The 14,322-nt window shown below is 54.6% G+C and overlaps 1 protein-coding gene across 2 annotated transcripts; it reads right to left on the minus strand.

The window, feature by feature from the left end:
- Positions 1-319: 319 nt before the first annotated feature.
- On the minus strand, positions 320-11,118 carry NRL (neural retina leucine zipper). Of its 2 annotated transcripts, XR_003853021.1 has the most exons (4): positions 10,984-11,118; positions 7,913-8,363; positions 2,190-3,651; positions 320-2,139 (listed from the first exon to the last, which is right to left on the minus strand). XR_003853021.1 is itself a non-coding variant. In XM_029580581.1 (3 exons), exons 1-3 carry the CDS (start codon positions 10,989-10,991, stop codon positions 3,301-3,303), a joined length of 810 nt encoding a protein of 269 aa, XP_029436441.1. In that variant the 5' UTR covers positions 10,992-11,118; the 3' UTR covers positions 320-3,300. The 2 variants fall into 2 exon arrangements, 1 of the variants encoding a protein (XP_029436441.1); XM_029580581.1 differs by having other exon boundaries at positions 320-3,651.
- Positions 11,119-14,322: the final 3,204 nt, after the last annotated feature.

Consider the following 14,322-nt stretch of genomic DNA (forward strand, 5'->3'; position numbering starts at 1 on the left):
AGGCTGACGTGGTGGCATTTACTGACAACTCAGGAAAACCTGACCCAGCTGTTGTGAGCGACAGGAGCAATGCAGGAATTAAGGCATTCAATGACTTTCATTTGTTAAAATCGTTTATTTAAATACAAAAAGAGAATTTTGGACCTGATCGTAGGGGGCTCTATGGCCAGGGCGGCCATCTTGATTCAAACTGCCTACCAGCAGCTTGACCCCGCCCACCTGACCCCCTCTGGTGGCAGGGGGACTGGTAGCCATTTTGAATGAGGTGCATGCTCTCTCACACACTCACACACACATTAAATAGAGCAAAGAGAGAAAAACCTGTGTAAAATATATATTAATCAGTATGTTAACTGTATAAAATCTTTTATATCTTAGGCCTATTAAAGGGCAAACACAAGAGACTAGGTTATGAGGCCCCTTTAGCACTGTGGCAGTATAACTAAAGCTTGCACACCGTCTGCCTTGGGGGTCACTTGTTATTATGGAGGATCTGAGGTTTCCTCTTCTTTCACAGCGTTTTACTGCAGAATCTAGGAATGTGTTTGCTTTTCAACCTCTGCATTTTTGCTTTTGCCTTTCAAACTTCAGCTTTTGTCTGCGGTTTACTGGGGTCACTGCATGGGGGCGGGGAAGAGCCTGTTCCAGGGCTTGCAGGAATACACTTCTGCTTCTTATCCAGTCCACTTTCGGTTCTTCTTTTGTCTTCAGCTTTTTTTGATGATCGTACTGTACTCTGAAGTGCCTCCTACCTAGCACCACTCCCAAAGAATCTCACTGACCTCCTCCCAACTAACTCCACTCCCAAACCTCCTTCCAGCGCCTCCTGCCACTCAAGCAATCCCACCAAGCTATTCCATCTCCCACCTAGCACTATTCGAATCCCACCAACCTCCTGCCAGCTCCTCCCACCTAACGCCACTCCAATCCCACCCTACTATCCCAGAATATGCCATTAACCCCCCCCCCCCCCCACCTAATGCCAGTCCTGAAGAATCCCACCAACCTATCCCAGCACCTCCCACCTACAGCTGCTTCCAAAGAGTTAAAATAACCTCTTCCCAGCGCCTTCTGCCTTGGGCCACTCTCAAATAATCCCACTAACCTCCTCTCAGTGCCTTCTACCCAGGGCCACTCCCAAAGAATCCCACTAACCTCCTACCAGCGCCTTCTACCCAGGGCCACTCTCAAAGAATCCCACTAACCTCCTACCAGCGCCTTCTACCCAGGGCCACTCTCAAAGAATCCCACTAACCTCCTACCAGCGACTTCTACCTAGGGCCACTCCCAAAGAATCCCACCAACCTCCTGCCAGCTCCTCCCACCTAATGCCACTCCAATCCCACCCTACTATCCCAGAATATGCCATTAACCCCCCCCCCCACACACACACACACACACACACACACCTAATGCCAGTCCTGAAGAATCCCACCAGTCCACTCCCAGCACCTCCCACCTACAGCTGCTTCCAAAGAGTTAAAATAACCTCTTCCCAGCACCTTCTGCCTTGGGCCACTCTCAAATAATCCCACTAACCTCCTCCCAGCGCCTTCCACCCAGGGCCACTCTCAAAGAATCGCACTAACCTCCTCCCAGCACTTTCCACCAAGGGCCACTCTCAAAGAATCCCACTAACCTCCTACCAGTGCCTTCCACCCAGGGCCACTCTCAAATAATCCCACTAACCTCCTACCAGTGCCTTCCACCCAGGGCCACTTTCAAAGAATCCCACTAACCTCCTACCAGTGCCTTCCACCTAGGGCCACTCTCAAAGAATCCCACTAACCTCCTACCAGCACCTTCCACCCAGGGCCACTCTCAAAGAATCCCACTAACCTCCTCCCTGTGCCTTCCACCTAGGGCCACTCTCAAAGAATCCCACTAACCTCCTACCAGTGCCTTCCACCCAGGGCCACTCTCAAAGAATCCCACTAACCTCCTACCAGTGCCTTCCACCCAGGGTCACTCTCAAAGAATCCCACTAACCTCCTACCAGCGCCTTCCACCCAGGGCCACTCTCAAAGAATCCCACTAACCTCCTACCAGTGCCTTCTACCTAGGGCCACTCCCAAAGAATCCCACTAACCTCCTCCTAGTGCCTTCCACCCAGGGCCACTCTCAAAGAATCCCACTAACCTCCTACCAGTGCCTTCCACCCAGGGCCACTCTCAAAGAATCCCACTAACCTCCTCTCAGCGTATCCATTTTAATTTACCTCCTCTCTGCACTCGCTGAGATCATATCAGTGCAAAAAGTTGGAAGGTGAGGCATTGTCAGGAATAATATGGTGTGCACTTGCTACCCCGTCAGGTGGGGATGAGGGGAAATAGGTGAATACAGCTTGGGCAAGCATCATAAATTGGCATATATGACCCTGCCTCCAAATCACCACCGATAGTCATCGGTGCCCACGCATTTCCATGCTTCAAACCTCACACGCACGTAACACGCCTGGCACTTCATGTGTGAAGCCACACCACGCTATGGGAACATCTGAACTGTATTATCTGTCTCTCATGATCTTGAGGGGAATAACCCCTCTGCCCCTTCCACCACCAAATCTCTGAGACTCAATATGAGTGGACAATACGTCTTCCCCTGTGCTTCATTGTTATGAAGTTTGCATCACCGGAGCACAAAAGTGAGAATGAGGTGGGACCCATCCATTGAGGGTCCTCACCTTCAAGGGACAGTGGGCCCTTTTTTTTTTTTTTATAATGAACTCACCAGGAGACCAAGAACAGGTGTTACAGCAAAGCCTTCAGCGGAGCAGGCTGCGACCACCATTAATAAACATTGTTACATGAACAAGGCTTTGCGACGTAAGGGTCTGCAGGACACCTCTGGGAGACCCCGCCCCATATACAGAGGAGGCAGGGCCTGGGGGTCTGCACGATGTGTACAGCCATGGGGACCCTCCTCTCTGTCACCGGGCCATGGTCTGGGAGAAGCCTCCCCGGTCGTTGCAGGACGTGGCAGCTATCCCCGGGGTCTGCATAGGGAATAGATCAGTCAGGCAGGGCCTGGGGGTCACCCCCTGCAGACCCCTTCCCAGGGCACCATTTTTCTATACAGGAGGCAGGGCCTGGACTTTGCATAGCGCTGAGAGCAGATTTTATCTGGCAGCGAAATCAATAACATACGTTACTCCCTTGCCATGAGGTGAAGGCTTCTGGGCTGGGGAACTCCCTCAACAATGCGCTGTTGCCTCCGTCTCGGTTTATTTAATTGCCCCAAGAAGCCTAAGCATGCTGTCTCTGCCCCTGCCCGTCTGGCTGCGGCGGGAGGGAACGTCCATCACTGGAGGAAGCGGGAGGGCGAGCCGGGGGAGGGGGGGTGGTGGCGGCCGGCCACCAGCCTCTCGTAGCGGGCTTTGTAGGCGTCGCGCTCGCGGGCCAGCCGGGCGGCCTCCTGCTGCAGGTGCTCCAGCTGCCTGGCCAGGCGGCCCTTCTCCGTCTCCAGCACGTGGCGCTGCTGCACCCGCTTGTGGCGGCAGGACTGGGCATAGCCGCGGTTCTTCAGCGTGCGCCGCTTCTGCTTCAGCCGCAGCGCCTCCTCCTTGCTGAAGCCCCGCAGGTGGCGGTTCAGCTCCCTCACCGACATGCTGACCAGCTGCTCGTCCGAGAAGCGCTCCTCCGGGGCCAGGAGCTGAGGGGGGGGGGGGGAGGGGAAAGGAAGGGTTAAGAGCATTCCAGGCACCTCAGTCCTGCCACCCCACCCTGCACCTCAGTCCCGCCCTGCAGCTCTGCTCCCTCCGCCCTCCGCAGACAATTGGATTTGTGCATTCATTAAACCTGTAATCTTCCCCGATTTGTGGCTATAATTAACGGGATAAGAGCCCAGATTAGTGACACAGGGGCACAGGGAGGCTGAACTGGAGCCCTGTGGAGAGATTAAGGAACAGGTCCATTCGCCCTTTGTCTCTCCTGGGGCACAGGGAGGCTTTTCCGGGTCACACACATAGTGAAGGCTGGACATTAGAAATGAGGCACAGTGGGACTGCCCTGAGCTCACACACAGATTAGAACTGAGGCAAAAAGATATAAAGTTCCTCCCCCAGGATCACACACAGAGTCAGTGACAGAGCCGGGGATAAGGCACAGAGAAAAAGTAACTCCCTCAGGGTCACATACAGAAGCGAAGCAGAGCAGAACTCCCATAGGGTCAGACACAGAGTCAGTGACAGCCAGGGATTAGACACAGGGAGGCAAAAGTGACTCCCCCAGGGTCATACACAGAGTCAGTGACAGAGCTGGGGATTAGAGCTGAGGCACAGGGAGATAAAGTGACTCCCCCAGGGTCACACACAGAGTCAGTGACAGAGCCGGGGATTAGAGCTGAGGCACAAGGAGATAAAGTGACTCCCCCAGGGTCACACACAGAGAGTCAGTGACAGAGCCGGGGATTAGAGCTGAGGCACAGGGAGATAAAGTGACTCCCCCAGGATCACACACAGAGAGTCAGTGACAGAGCCAGGATTAGAGCTGAGGCACAGGGAGATAAAGTGACTTCCCCAGGGTCACACACAGAGAGTCAGTGACAGAGCCTGGGATTAGACACAGGGAGACAAAAGTGACTCCCCCAGGGTCAGACACAGAGTCAGTGACAGCCAGGGATTAGACACAGGGAGGCAAAAGTGACTCCCCCAGGGTCACACACAGAGTCAGTGACAGAGCCAGGGATTAGAGCTGAGGCACAGGGAGATAAAGTGACTCCCCCAGGGTCATGCACAGAGAGTCAGTGACAGAGCCGGGGATTAGAGCTGAGGCACAAGGAGATAAAGTGACTCCCCCAGGGTCACACACAGAGTCAGTGACAGAGCCGGGGATTAGAGCTGAGGCACAGGGAGATAAAGTGATTCCCTCAGGGTCACACACAGAGAGTCAGTGACAGAGCTGGGGATTAGAGCTGAGGCACAGAGAGATAAAGTGACTCCCCCAGGGTCACACACAGACAGTCAGTGACAGAGCCGGGGATTAGAGCTGAGGCACAGGGAGACAAAAGTGACTCCCCCAGGGTCACACACAGAGAGTCAGTGACAGAGCCAGGGATTAGGCACAGAGAAAAAGTAACTCCCTCAGGGTCACATACAGAAGCGAAGCAGAGCAGAACTCCCATAGCGTCAGACACAGAGTCAGTGACAGCCAGGGATTAGACACAGGGAGGCAAAAGTGACTCCCCCAGGGTCATACACAGAGTCAGTGACAGAGCTGGGGATTAGAGCTGAGGCACAGGGCGATAAAGTGACTCCCCCAGGGTCATGCACAGAGAGTCAGTGACAGAGCCAGGGATTAGAAATGAGGCACAGGGAGACAAAAGTGACTCCCCCAGGGTCACACAGAGAGTCAGTGACAGAGCCGGGGATTAGAGCTGAGGCACAGGGAGATAAAGTGACTCCCCCAGGGTCATGCACAGAGAGTCAGTGACAGAGCCAGGCATTAGAAATGAGGCACAGGGAGACAAAAGTGACTCCCCCAGGGTCACACAGAGAGTCAGTGACAGAGCCGGGGATTAGAGCTGAGGCACAGGGAGATAAAGTGACTCCCCCAGGGTCACACAGAGAGTCAGTGACAGAGCCGGGGATTAGAGCTGAGGCACAAGGAGATAAAGTGACTCCCCCAGGGTCACACACAGAGTCAGTGACAGAGCCGGGGATTAGAGCTGAGGCACAGGGAGATAAAGTGACTCCCCCAGGGTCACACACAGAGTCAGTGACAGAGCCAGGGATTAGAGCTGAGGCACAAGGAGATAAAGTGACTCCCCCAGGGTCACACAGAGAGTCAGTGACAGAGCCGGGGATTAGAGCTGAGGCACAGGGAGATAAAGTGACTCCCCCAGGGTCATGCACAGAGAGTCAGTGACAGAGCCAGGCATTAGAAATGAGGCACAGGGAGACAAAAGTGACTCCCCCAGGGTCACACAGAGAGTCAGTGACAGAGCCGGGGATTAGAGCTGAGGCACAGGGAGATAAAGTGACTCCCCCAGGGTCACACAGAGAGTCAGTGACAGAGCCGGGGATTAGAGCTGAGGCACAAGGAGATAAAGTGACTCCCCCAGGGTCACACACAGAGTCAGTGACAGAGCCGGGGATTAGAGCTGAGGCACAGGGAGATAAAGTGACTCCCCCAGGGTCACACACAGAGTCAGTGACAGAGCCAGGGATTAGAGCTGAGGCACAAGGAGATAAAGTGACTCCCCCAGGGTCACACACAGAGTCAGTGACAGAGCCGGGGATTAGAGCTGAGGCACAGGGAGATAAAGTGACTCCCCCAGGGTCACACACAGAGTCAGTGACAGAGCCAGGGATTAGGCACAGAGAAAAAGTAACTCCCTCAGGGTCACATACAGAAGCGAAGCAGAGCAGAACTCCCATAGGGTCAGACACAGAGTCAGTGACAGCCAGGGATTAGACACAGGGAGGCAAAAGTGACTCCCCCAGAGTCATACACAGAGTCAGTGACAGAGCCGGGGATTAGAGCTGAGGCACAGAGAGATAAAGTGACTCCCCCAGGGTCACACACAGAGTCAGTGACAGAGCCGGGGATTAGAGCTGAGGCACAGGGAGATAAAGTGACTCCCCCAGGGTCACACACAGAGAGTCAGTGTCAGAGCCGGGGATTAGAGCTGAAGCACAGGGAGATAAAGTGACTCCCCCATGGTCACACACAGAGAGTCAGTGACAGAGCCGGGGATTAGAGCTGAGGCAAAGGGAGATAAAGTGACTCCCCCATGGTCACACACAGAAAGTCAGGGACAGAGCCAGGGATTAGAGCTGAGGCACAGGGAGATAAAGTGACTCCCCCATGGTCACACACAGAGAGTCAGTGTCAGAGCCGGGGATTAGAGCTGAAGCACAGGGAGATAAAGTGACTCCCCCATGGTCACACACAGAGAGTCAGTGACAGAGCCGGGGATTAGAGCTGAGGCAAAGGGAGATAAAGTGACTCCCCCATGGTCACACACAGAAAGTCAGGGACAGAGCCAGGGATTAGAGCTGAGGCACAGGGAGATAAAGTGACTCCCCCATGGTCACACACAGAGAGTCAGTGACAGAGCCAGGGATTAGAGCTGAGGCACAGAGAGATAAAGGGACTCCCCCAGGGTCACACACAGAGAGTCAGTGACAGAGCCGGGGATTAGAGCTGAGGCACAGAGAGATAAAGTGACTCCCCCATGGTCACACACAGAGAGTCAGTGACAGAGCCAGGGATTAGAGCTAAAAAACAGGGAGATAAAGTGACTCCCCCAGGGTCACACACAGAGTCAGTGACAGAGCCGGGGATTAGAGCTGAGGCACAGAGAGATAATGTGACTCCCCCAGGGTCACACACAGAGAGTCAGTGACAGAGCCAGGGATTAGAGCTGAAGAACAGGGAAATAAAGTGACTCCCCCAGGGTCACACACAGAGTCAGTGACAGAGCCGGGGATTAGAGCTGAGGCACAGAGAGATAAAGTGACTCCCCCAGGGTCACACACAGAGAGTCAGTGACAGAGCCAGGGATTAGAGCTGAAGAACAGGGAGATAAAGTGACTCCCCTGAGGTCACACACAGAGAGTTGGGGACAGAGCCGGGGATTAGAGCTGAGGCACAGGGAGATAAAGTGACTCCCCCAGGGTCAGACACAGAGTCAGTGACAGAGCCGGGGATTACAGCTGAGAGAACGAGATAAAAGTGATTCTCCCAGAGTCACGCACAAAGTGCTAAATCCAAGGCATAGAGAGTTGAGGGGACTGCACAAGGTGATAGAGCCGGGAATTAGAGCTGAGGCACAGGGAGCTGCTCTCCTACATCCACAGACAAAGGGGTGGAACCAAGACACAAAGAGTTAAAATGAGTGCACAAAGTGATAGAGCCGGGGATTAAAGCTCATGGCCTTACTGTTTTCTGCTCTTGAACTCCCTTCTCACCTGGTGATGTCCACTCAGCTCCTCCATGCTCAGCAGGTATCCCTGGTGGGGCTGATGGGGGGGCCCCCTGTACCCCTCCAGGCCTTGCATCTGACTGCCGTGACCCAGGGCCACTGCTGTGGCGGTGTTGATGAACGCCTCCATGGCGTCTTCCGGCATCAGGCTCAGTCCCTCGGTCCCCATCTGCTGCTGGAGGGTGGCCATCCAGCAGAGCTCCTCCAGGGTGGCCTTCTGGTCACCGCTGCTGGGGTCACTGAAGGTGGGAGAGGGGGGCACGGAGCTGCAGGGCGTGGAGCTGATGGAGGCGCCCCCCCTCGCGGTGTGGCAGGGCACCCCCTCCAGGGGCTCCCGTTTCACCTCGAATTTCATGAGGTCAAAGTCGTTCACGTACTCCATGGCCAGGGGGCTGGTGGGAAGCTCCAGCAGGTGCAGGCTCATGGCATCGGGGGACCTGGGAAGCAGAAGGGAGGTTCGTCACCGCAGGGTAAATGTAGTCACGCGTGGAAGCACCGGCCCGCCATCCTTCGTACAGCGATGGCTGCTGGGTAATTAACCTTTCACGGGCTGGAAGGACTCCTGCTTTACATGGAAGTGCGAGGGTGATACGGAGCCTCCGTTAATGCGGTGCCAGCCCCGTCCGTCCACGCACCACTCACCTCCGCCAGCCGGCAGCCATCCAAACCCTTTACACAGACTGAGGATTACGGGGACCGGAGCTTCATTTATAGTGGGGTCAGATGGCAGGGCATTAAGTACCCCACCCCCCCCCCCATCACCGTCCATATGGTGCGACGTCTCACGGGGGAGGGGAGGGGGGACAGAGAGCACGTGGGACGCATTACTCTGTGACTGCACCGCAGGGAACGGGGGCAGATTCCTGCATCCGGATCAGAACAATCTTCTCACGGCGTCGGCGGCCACTCTGAACCCATGAACCCACAAAGCGGTTCTGAAAGGGGAAGGCCCCCACCTCGGCAGGTCAGAGCCGCTGGGGGTGCACTTTACCCAGTCCGCCTTACCCCTGCCCCTGCTCCTGCCTCTTTTTCCCCCACATGGGGGGGGGGGGGCAATTCTCCACAGGTAAACACCTATTTGCCCATAGGAAATGACCCCCAGTATTCTAATGTTCTTTACGCTGCTCCCCTCAACTGCTAGGAGCAGTCACAATGGCCAGAACTTCCTCAGCTCACACCAACCCTGCGGAGGGGAGCAGCAGGGGCAATAACCAGAGATACAGGAGAAAGGGGCAGGGAAGGGAGCAGCAGGGGCAATAACCAGAGATACAGGAGCTGCTGAGGGGAAAGAGAGGGGGCAAGAACCAGAGACACAGGAGAAAGGGGCAGGGAAGGGAGCAGCAGGGGCAATAACCAGAGATACAGGAGAAAGGAGCAGGGAAGGGAGCAGCAGGGGTAATAACCAGAGATACAGGAGCTGCTGAGGGGAGAGAGAGGGGTCAAGAACCAGAGATACAGGAGAAAGGGGCAGGGAAGGGAGCAGCAGGGGCAATAACCAGAGATACAGGAGCTGCTGAGGGGAGAGGGAGGGGGCAAGAACCAGAGATACAGGAGAAAGGGGCAGGGAAGGGAGCAGCAGGGGCAATAACCAGAGATACAGGAGAAAGGAGCAGGGAAGGGCACAGCAGGGGCAATAACCAGAGATACAGGAGAAAGGAGCAGGGAAGGGAGCAGCAGGGGCAATAACCAGAGATACAGGAGAAAGGGGCAGGGAAGGGAGCAGCAGGGGCAATAACCAGAGATACAGGAGCTGCTGAGGGGAGAGAGAGGGGGCAAGAACCAGAGATACAGGAGAAAGGGGCAGGGAAGGGAGCAGCAGGGGCAATAACCAGAGATACAGGAGCTGCTGAGGGGAGAGAGAGGGGGCAAGAACCAGAGATACAGGAGAAAGGGGCAGGGAAGGGAGCAGCAGGGGCAATAACCAGAGATACAGGAGAAAGGAGCAGGGAAGGGAGCAGCAGAGGCAATAACCAGAGATACAGGAGCTGCTGAGGGGAAAGAGAGGGGGCAAGAACCAGAGATACAGGAGAAAGGGGCAGGGAAGGGAGCAGCAGAGGCAATAACCAGAGATACAGGAGCTGCTGAGGGGAAAGAGAGGGGGCAAGAACCAGAGATACAGGAGAAAGCGGCAGGGAAGGGAGCAGCAGGGGCAATAACCAGAGATACAGGAGCTGCTGAGGGGAGAGAGAGGGGGCAAGAACCAGAGATACAGGAGAAAGGTGCAGGGAAGGGAGCAGCAGGGGCAATAACCAGAGATACAGGAGCTGCTGAGGGGAGAGGGGGGGGGCAAGAACCAGAGATACAGGAGAAAGGGGCAGGGAAGGGAGCAGCAGAGGCAATAACCAGAGATACAGGAGAAAGGGGCAGGGAAGGGAGCAGCAGAGGCAATAACCAGAGATACAGGAGAAAGGGGCAGGGAAGGGAGCAGCAGGGGCAATAACCAGAGATACAGGAGCTGCTGAGGGGAGAGAGAGGGGGCAAGAACCAGAGATACAGGAGAAAGGGGCAGGGAAGGGAGCAGCAGAGGCAATAACCAGAGATACAGCAGAAAGGGGCAGGGAAGGGAGCAGCAGGGGCAATAACCAGAGATACAGGAGCTGCTGAGGGGAGAGAGAGGGGGCAAGAACCAGAGACACAGGAGAAGGGGGCAGAGAGAGAGAGCAGGGCAATAACCAGAGATACCGGAACAGCTGAGGGGGGGGAGGGGATAACAGAAGGGTTAAAAGCTGTGTTAGTTTTTCTTGAATGAATCTAAAAAAAAACGAAGCACATCGGGAGCTTATAAACCTTCCACAGCGTCCGTCCGAGTGAGAAAGGGGCCACGTCTAGCTGGGGATGGAAAGAGAAACGAAGGATAAAGAAAGGTTGACAGCTGTCAGAGGGAGAGAGTGTCCTGCAGCTCTCTTCTCCTTTCTGCCCTTCCTCCTCCTCTTATATATAGATATTTTTTTTTTTTACCACTTTTGCAACTCATGTCCAAGCAGTAAGAGAGCGAGCGAGCGAGCCGGAGTCCTGGAAAGGGACTCTCCCTGCTGTAGGGCAGTGGCCACCACTTACCGTTGCATGCCCTCTCACTCTCGGCCCTCCTGTGCCGCCTCGACCAGCTCCATGGGGCCCCTGCCTCTGAGAGTCCCGCCTGGGGGTCAGGCTGTCACGAGAGCACTGACTGAGGGCAGCGCCTGGGCACTGCAGCTCCTTAAATAGCCACCCCCAGGGCGTCACGTGCCTGGCAGTGCTGAGGGCCTGACAGAGCAGTGAACCCTGCACACATATGCAGTGAATGATTAACCCGGCAGTCGGTGCCCAGGGCAAAGCTCCTCCTCTGCCTCTTACTCACTGCGTGGAAGCAGCTGGAACGGGCCCCTGCCCCCAGTTCTGTATTCTCTGGGCAGTCGCTCTTTCTGGGTCTGACCATCTCTAGGCAAGCTGCCAAAGTCACACATAGAGCAGGAGAAGGAAAGAGCTGTGACCTGCAGGAGAGACCATACCAAAGATGATTCTCAGGTTCTGGTGCTGGTCCGGATGGGCTCTGCTCAGATCCCCATTCTGGCCCGATGAGAGTGTCCCACAGACTTTGCTGCTCTTGCTGCTGTTTCTCCTTTTCCCCCAGGATTAGACGCAGTTTTTCCTGCTCCTTCTTTTGTGGGAAGTCTGTGATTTTCTCTCTCAGCTCTGGGGAACGTTCATCTTTTCTCTTTTTGAATTTTGCACAGGGCAGGGGGAAATGTATTTCTCTTTGTGGGAAGTCTGTGATTTTCTATCTCAGCTTTGGAGAATGTGCGTCTCTTCTCTCTCTGGGGTTGCACTGCATGCAGTCTCTGACTTCTTAGGGTTTCCAATTCAGTTTTTGTCTGCACGTTCCTATTTCTAATTTGTGGTCCCTTTTTCTGTATTTGGTGAGGGACTGTCCGGGCTCTGCGTGTGGGACCGAAGCGAGTGATTCTTCTAGCATGTAGCTTGCATGTAGGAATCTGTAGCTGTCCGGCTTGTTCTGTTTTCCCAGTGGGAGGTGTATCGGGGTTCTGGGGCCCAGTATAACACCTTTTCCTAGGCGGGGTTGTTGCTGTGTGAATCCTGGCAGCTGGTGCCGTTTGGGCACTGCAGGTCTGCTATGTGTTGTGGTTTTTTGCAGGATTTTGTGTGATGTCACAGGATACCTGGTAGTGGAGGGAGTTTGTGTTGCTGTGATATCAGAATTTGAATATTCCTTTTTGTATGGCAGTACCAGGCCTGAACTTACACACAAACCTACTACACCTGCATCTAGGGTGTCCAACATTTCCTGCACTCACAGGGGGTAAGGCTTGTAAACACAAGCTTATTGCCCATGCTCGCTGTGCTGTGAAGATCTTGTAGATTTGCCTGAGGGTGAGGGCTGGCATGCCACTGGCAGTATATCTGTGCCCAGGGGCGGTACTGAACCAAGTCCAACTGACTGGTAAAGAGAGATCCAGTTCTGCTCTGCATGCACTGTTAGGGGAGTTTCTGTGGATGTGCAGCGTTGCAGACGTGCAGGTGAGGGGTTTCTATCATTTGCCTTCATTCCCATAGGCAGACTTGAGGAAAGTCACTGCTTATCCATGGGAGTGGGCGACATGATCTTTGGGATCTACTGGGAACTTCCTGGAGATCAGCACTGGCAGCTGTTAGAGACAGGATGTTGGGTTTGAAGGAACTCGGTCTGACCCAGCGTGGCTCATCATGTTCCTATATAAAAGAATTGATGGGAGATGGGACTATTGAAACTGATCAAGGGTTGCTTTTCTGCACAGAAGGCCCTTAGAGATTTTCGTTCTGACATCTCTCTCTCCCACTCTCTTTTAAACTCTATGAATAGTTTGTCCCTCACATTTCTCACTCTCTCTGGCACCTCAAATATCCCAGTTCCTGGCATGGGGATCACTACCGTAGAGCCCGGCAGGTGAGAATTAATGCTAAATAAACAATGCGGGGTCTTGCAGTTGGGTTGCAAAAACCCCCAAAGAGCAGTAGATTATAAGAAATGAAGCCTGTGGCAAAACAAAAGCGAGGGTCTGGGGGTGATCATATCCGGTGACCTTAGGGTGGCCAAACTGCAAAAGCCAGAAGGATGTTTGGATAAAGAGGGAGAGGAATAGCCAGGAGGTGACATTGCCCCTGTGTAAGCCCCTGGTGCGTCCTCACTTGGAATACCATCCACACCTCTAGAGACTGCAGCTTCACAAGGAGAGAAACCAACCGGAGTCCGACTAGAGAGCGCGAGCAAAACGCTCAGCGCTCTGCACTCTACAGCATACGGGGACAGACTTACAGATCTAAACACTCACCCCCTCCAGGAAAGGGGAGATAGGATAGGGGCATTTAAATTCCTCCAGGGAAGAAAAGCAGAGGAGGGCCAGCCCCTTTCAACAGAAAGGAGGTTCTGGGATGAGGTGACAGTAAGAAGACTCGGGAGTAATCTAAGGAGATATTTATTTGCAGAAAAGGTGGTGGATGCATGGGAGAAGCCCGGGGCATCTCGGAGGGATAGGAAAGGACCGGAAAGCTGAGCAGATGCGCACAGGCAGGCTGGATGGGCCCTGCTCATGCCTGATAGCCTGCAAGCTGCTGCATCATTTCACCCTTGTGCTGGGCTGATGCGGCTGAGTTGGTAATTTTCCCAGGAGCTGAGATGGGGGGTGATTTTAGCGATTGCGTTTTCTGCCTGGAAACAGTTATGGGGAGGGGAAGGGGGGGGGGGGGGAAGGTCACGCTGAGCTGGGTTCACCGTCCCTGGCCTCCCCTGTTGTGGTTTGCGCCTGCCATGCGCTCATGGCTGTGAATGTCCCTCTTTAATCCCCTGTCAGGACACATTAGTGACACTCGCTGAGGTTTCTATGCACGAGGGAGGACCGATATCCCAGTGCTTTCAGTCTCTCTCCTTTGGGCTTTCTTAGCTGGGGGAGAGTAAGGCAAACTCGACCACTGACAGCCTACGGGGATGAACATTACGCAGGGTGAGAGGTTCACTGGGTGAAGGACCCCCTCCCACCAGTGGAAGAAAGGTGGGTGTTAGTGATGAGAGGCCGCACAAATGCACCCACGTACGGAGGGAGGGAGTCCCAGCGCCCCAATACCCCCACTCCTCTCCCTGACGGGGCCCAGCCAATCACAGGCAGCTGAAGTGATACCTGATTGCATCACACTGTGCCTGTTGTTGACAAGGGCCAATCAGGAGGCAGCTGAAATGATGCTTGTGACATCATGGTGCAGCCGTGTGCCAAGGCGAGGATACGGTGGGTGGGTCAGCCAGCCTCTTCCCTCTCACAAAGAATGGAGAGATAATCCCCACCTGCCTCACATCCTTGAGTGACCCAGATCCCTCGCCTAATCCCACGCTGGCTAACACCGCTTAGTGCAGTGATCCCTCTGCTAACC

This window comes from Rhinatrema bivittatum, chromosome 16, assembly GCF_901001135.1.
Source record: "Rhinatrema bivittatum chromosome 16, aRhiBiv1.1, whole genome shotgun sequence".
NCBI classification, from domain to species: domain Eukaryota; kingdom Metazoa; phylum Chordata; class Amphibia; order Gymnophiona; family Rhinatrematidae; genus Rhinatrema; species Rhinatrema bivittatum.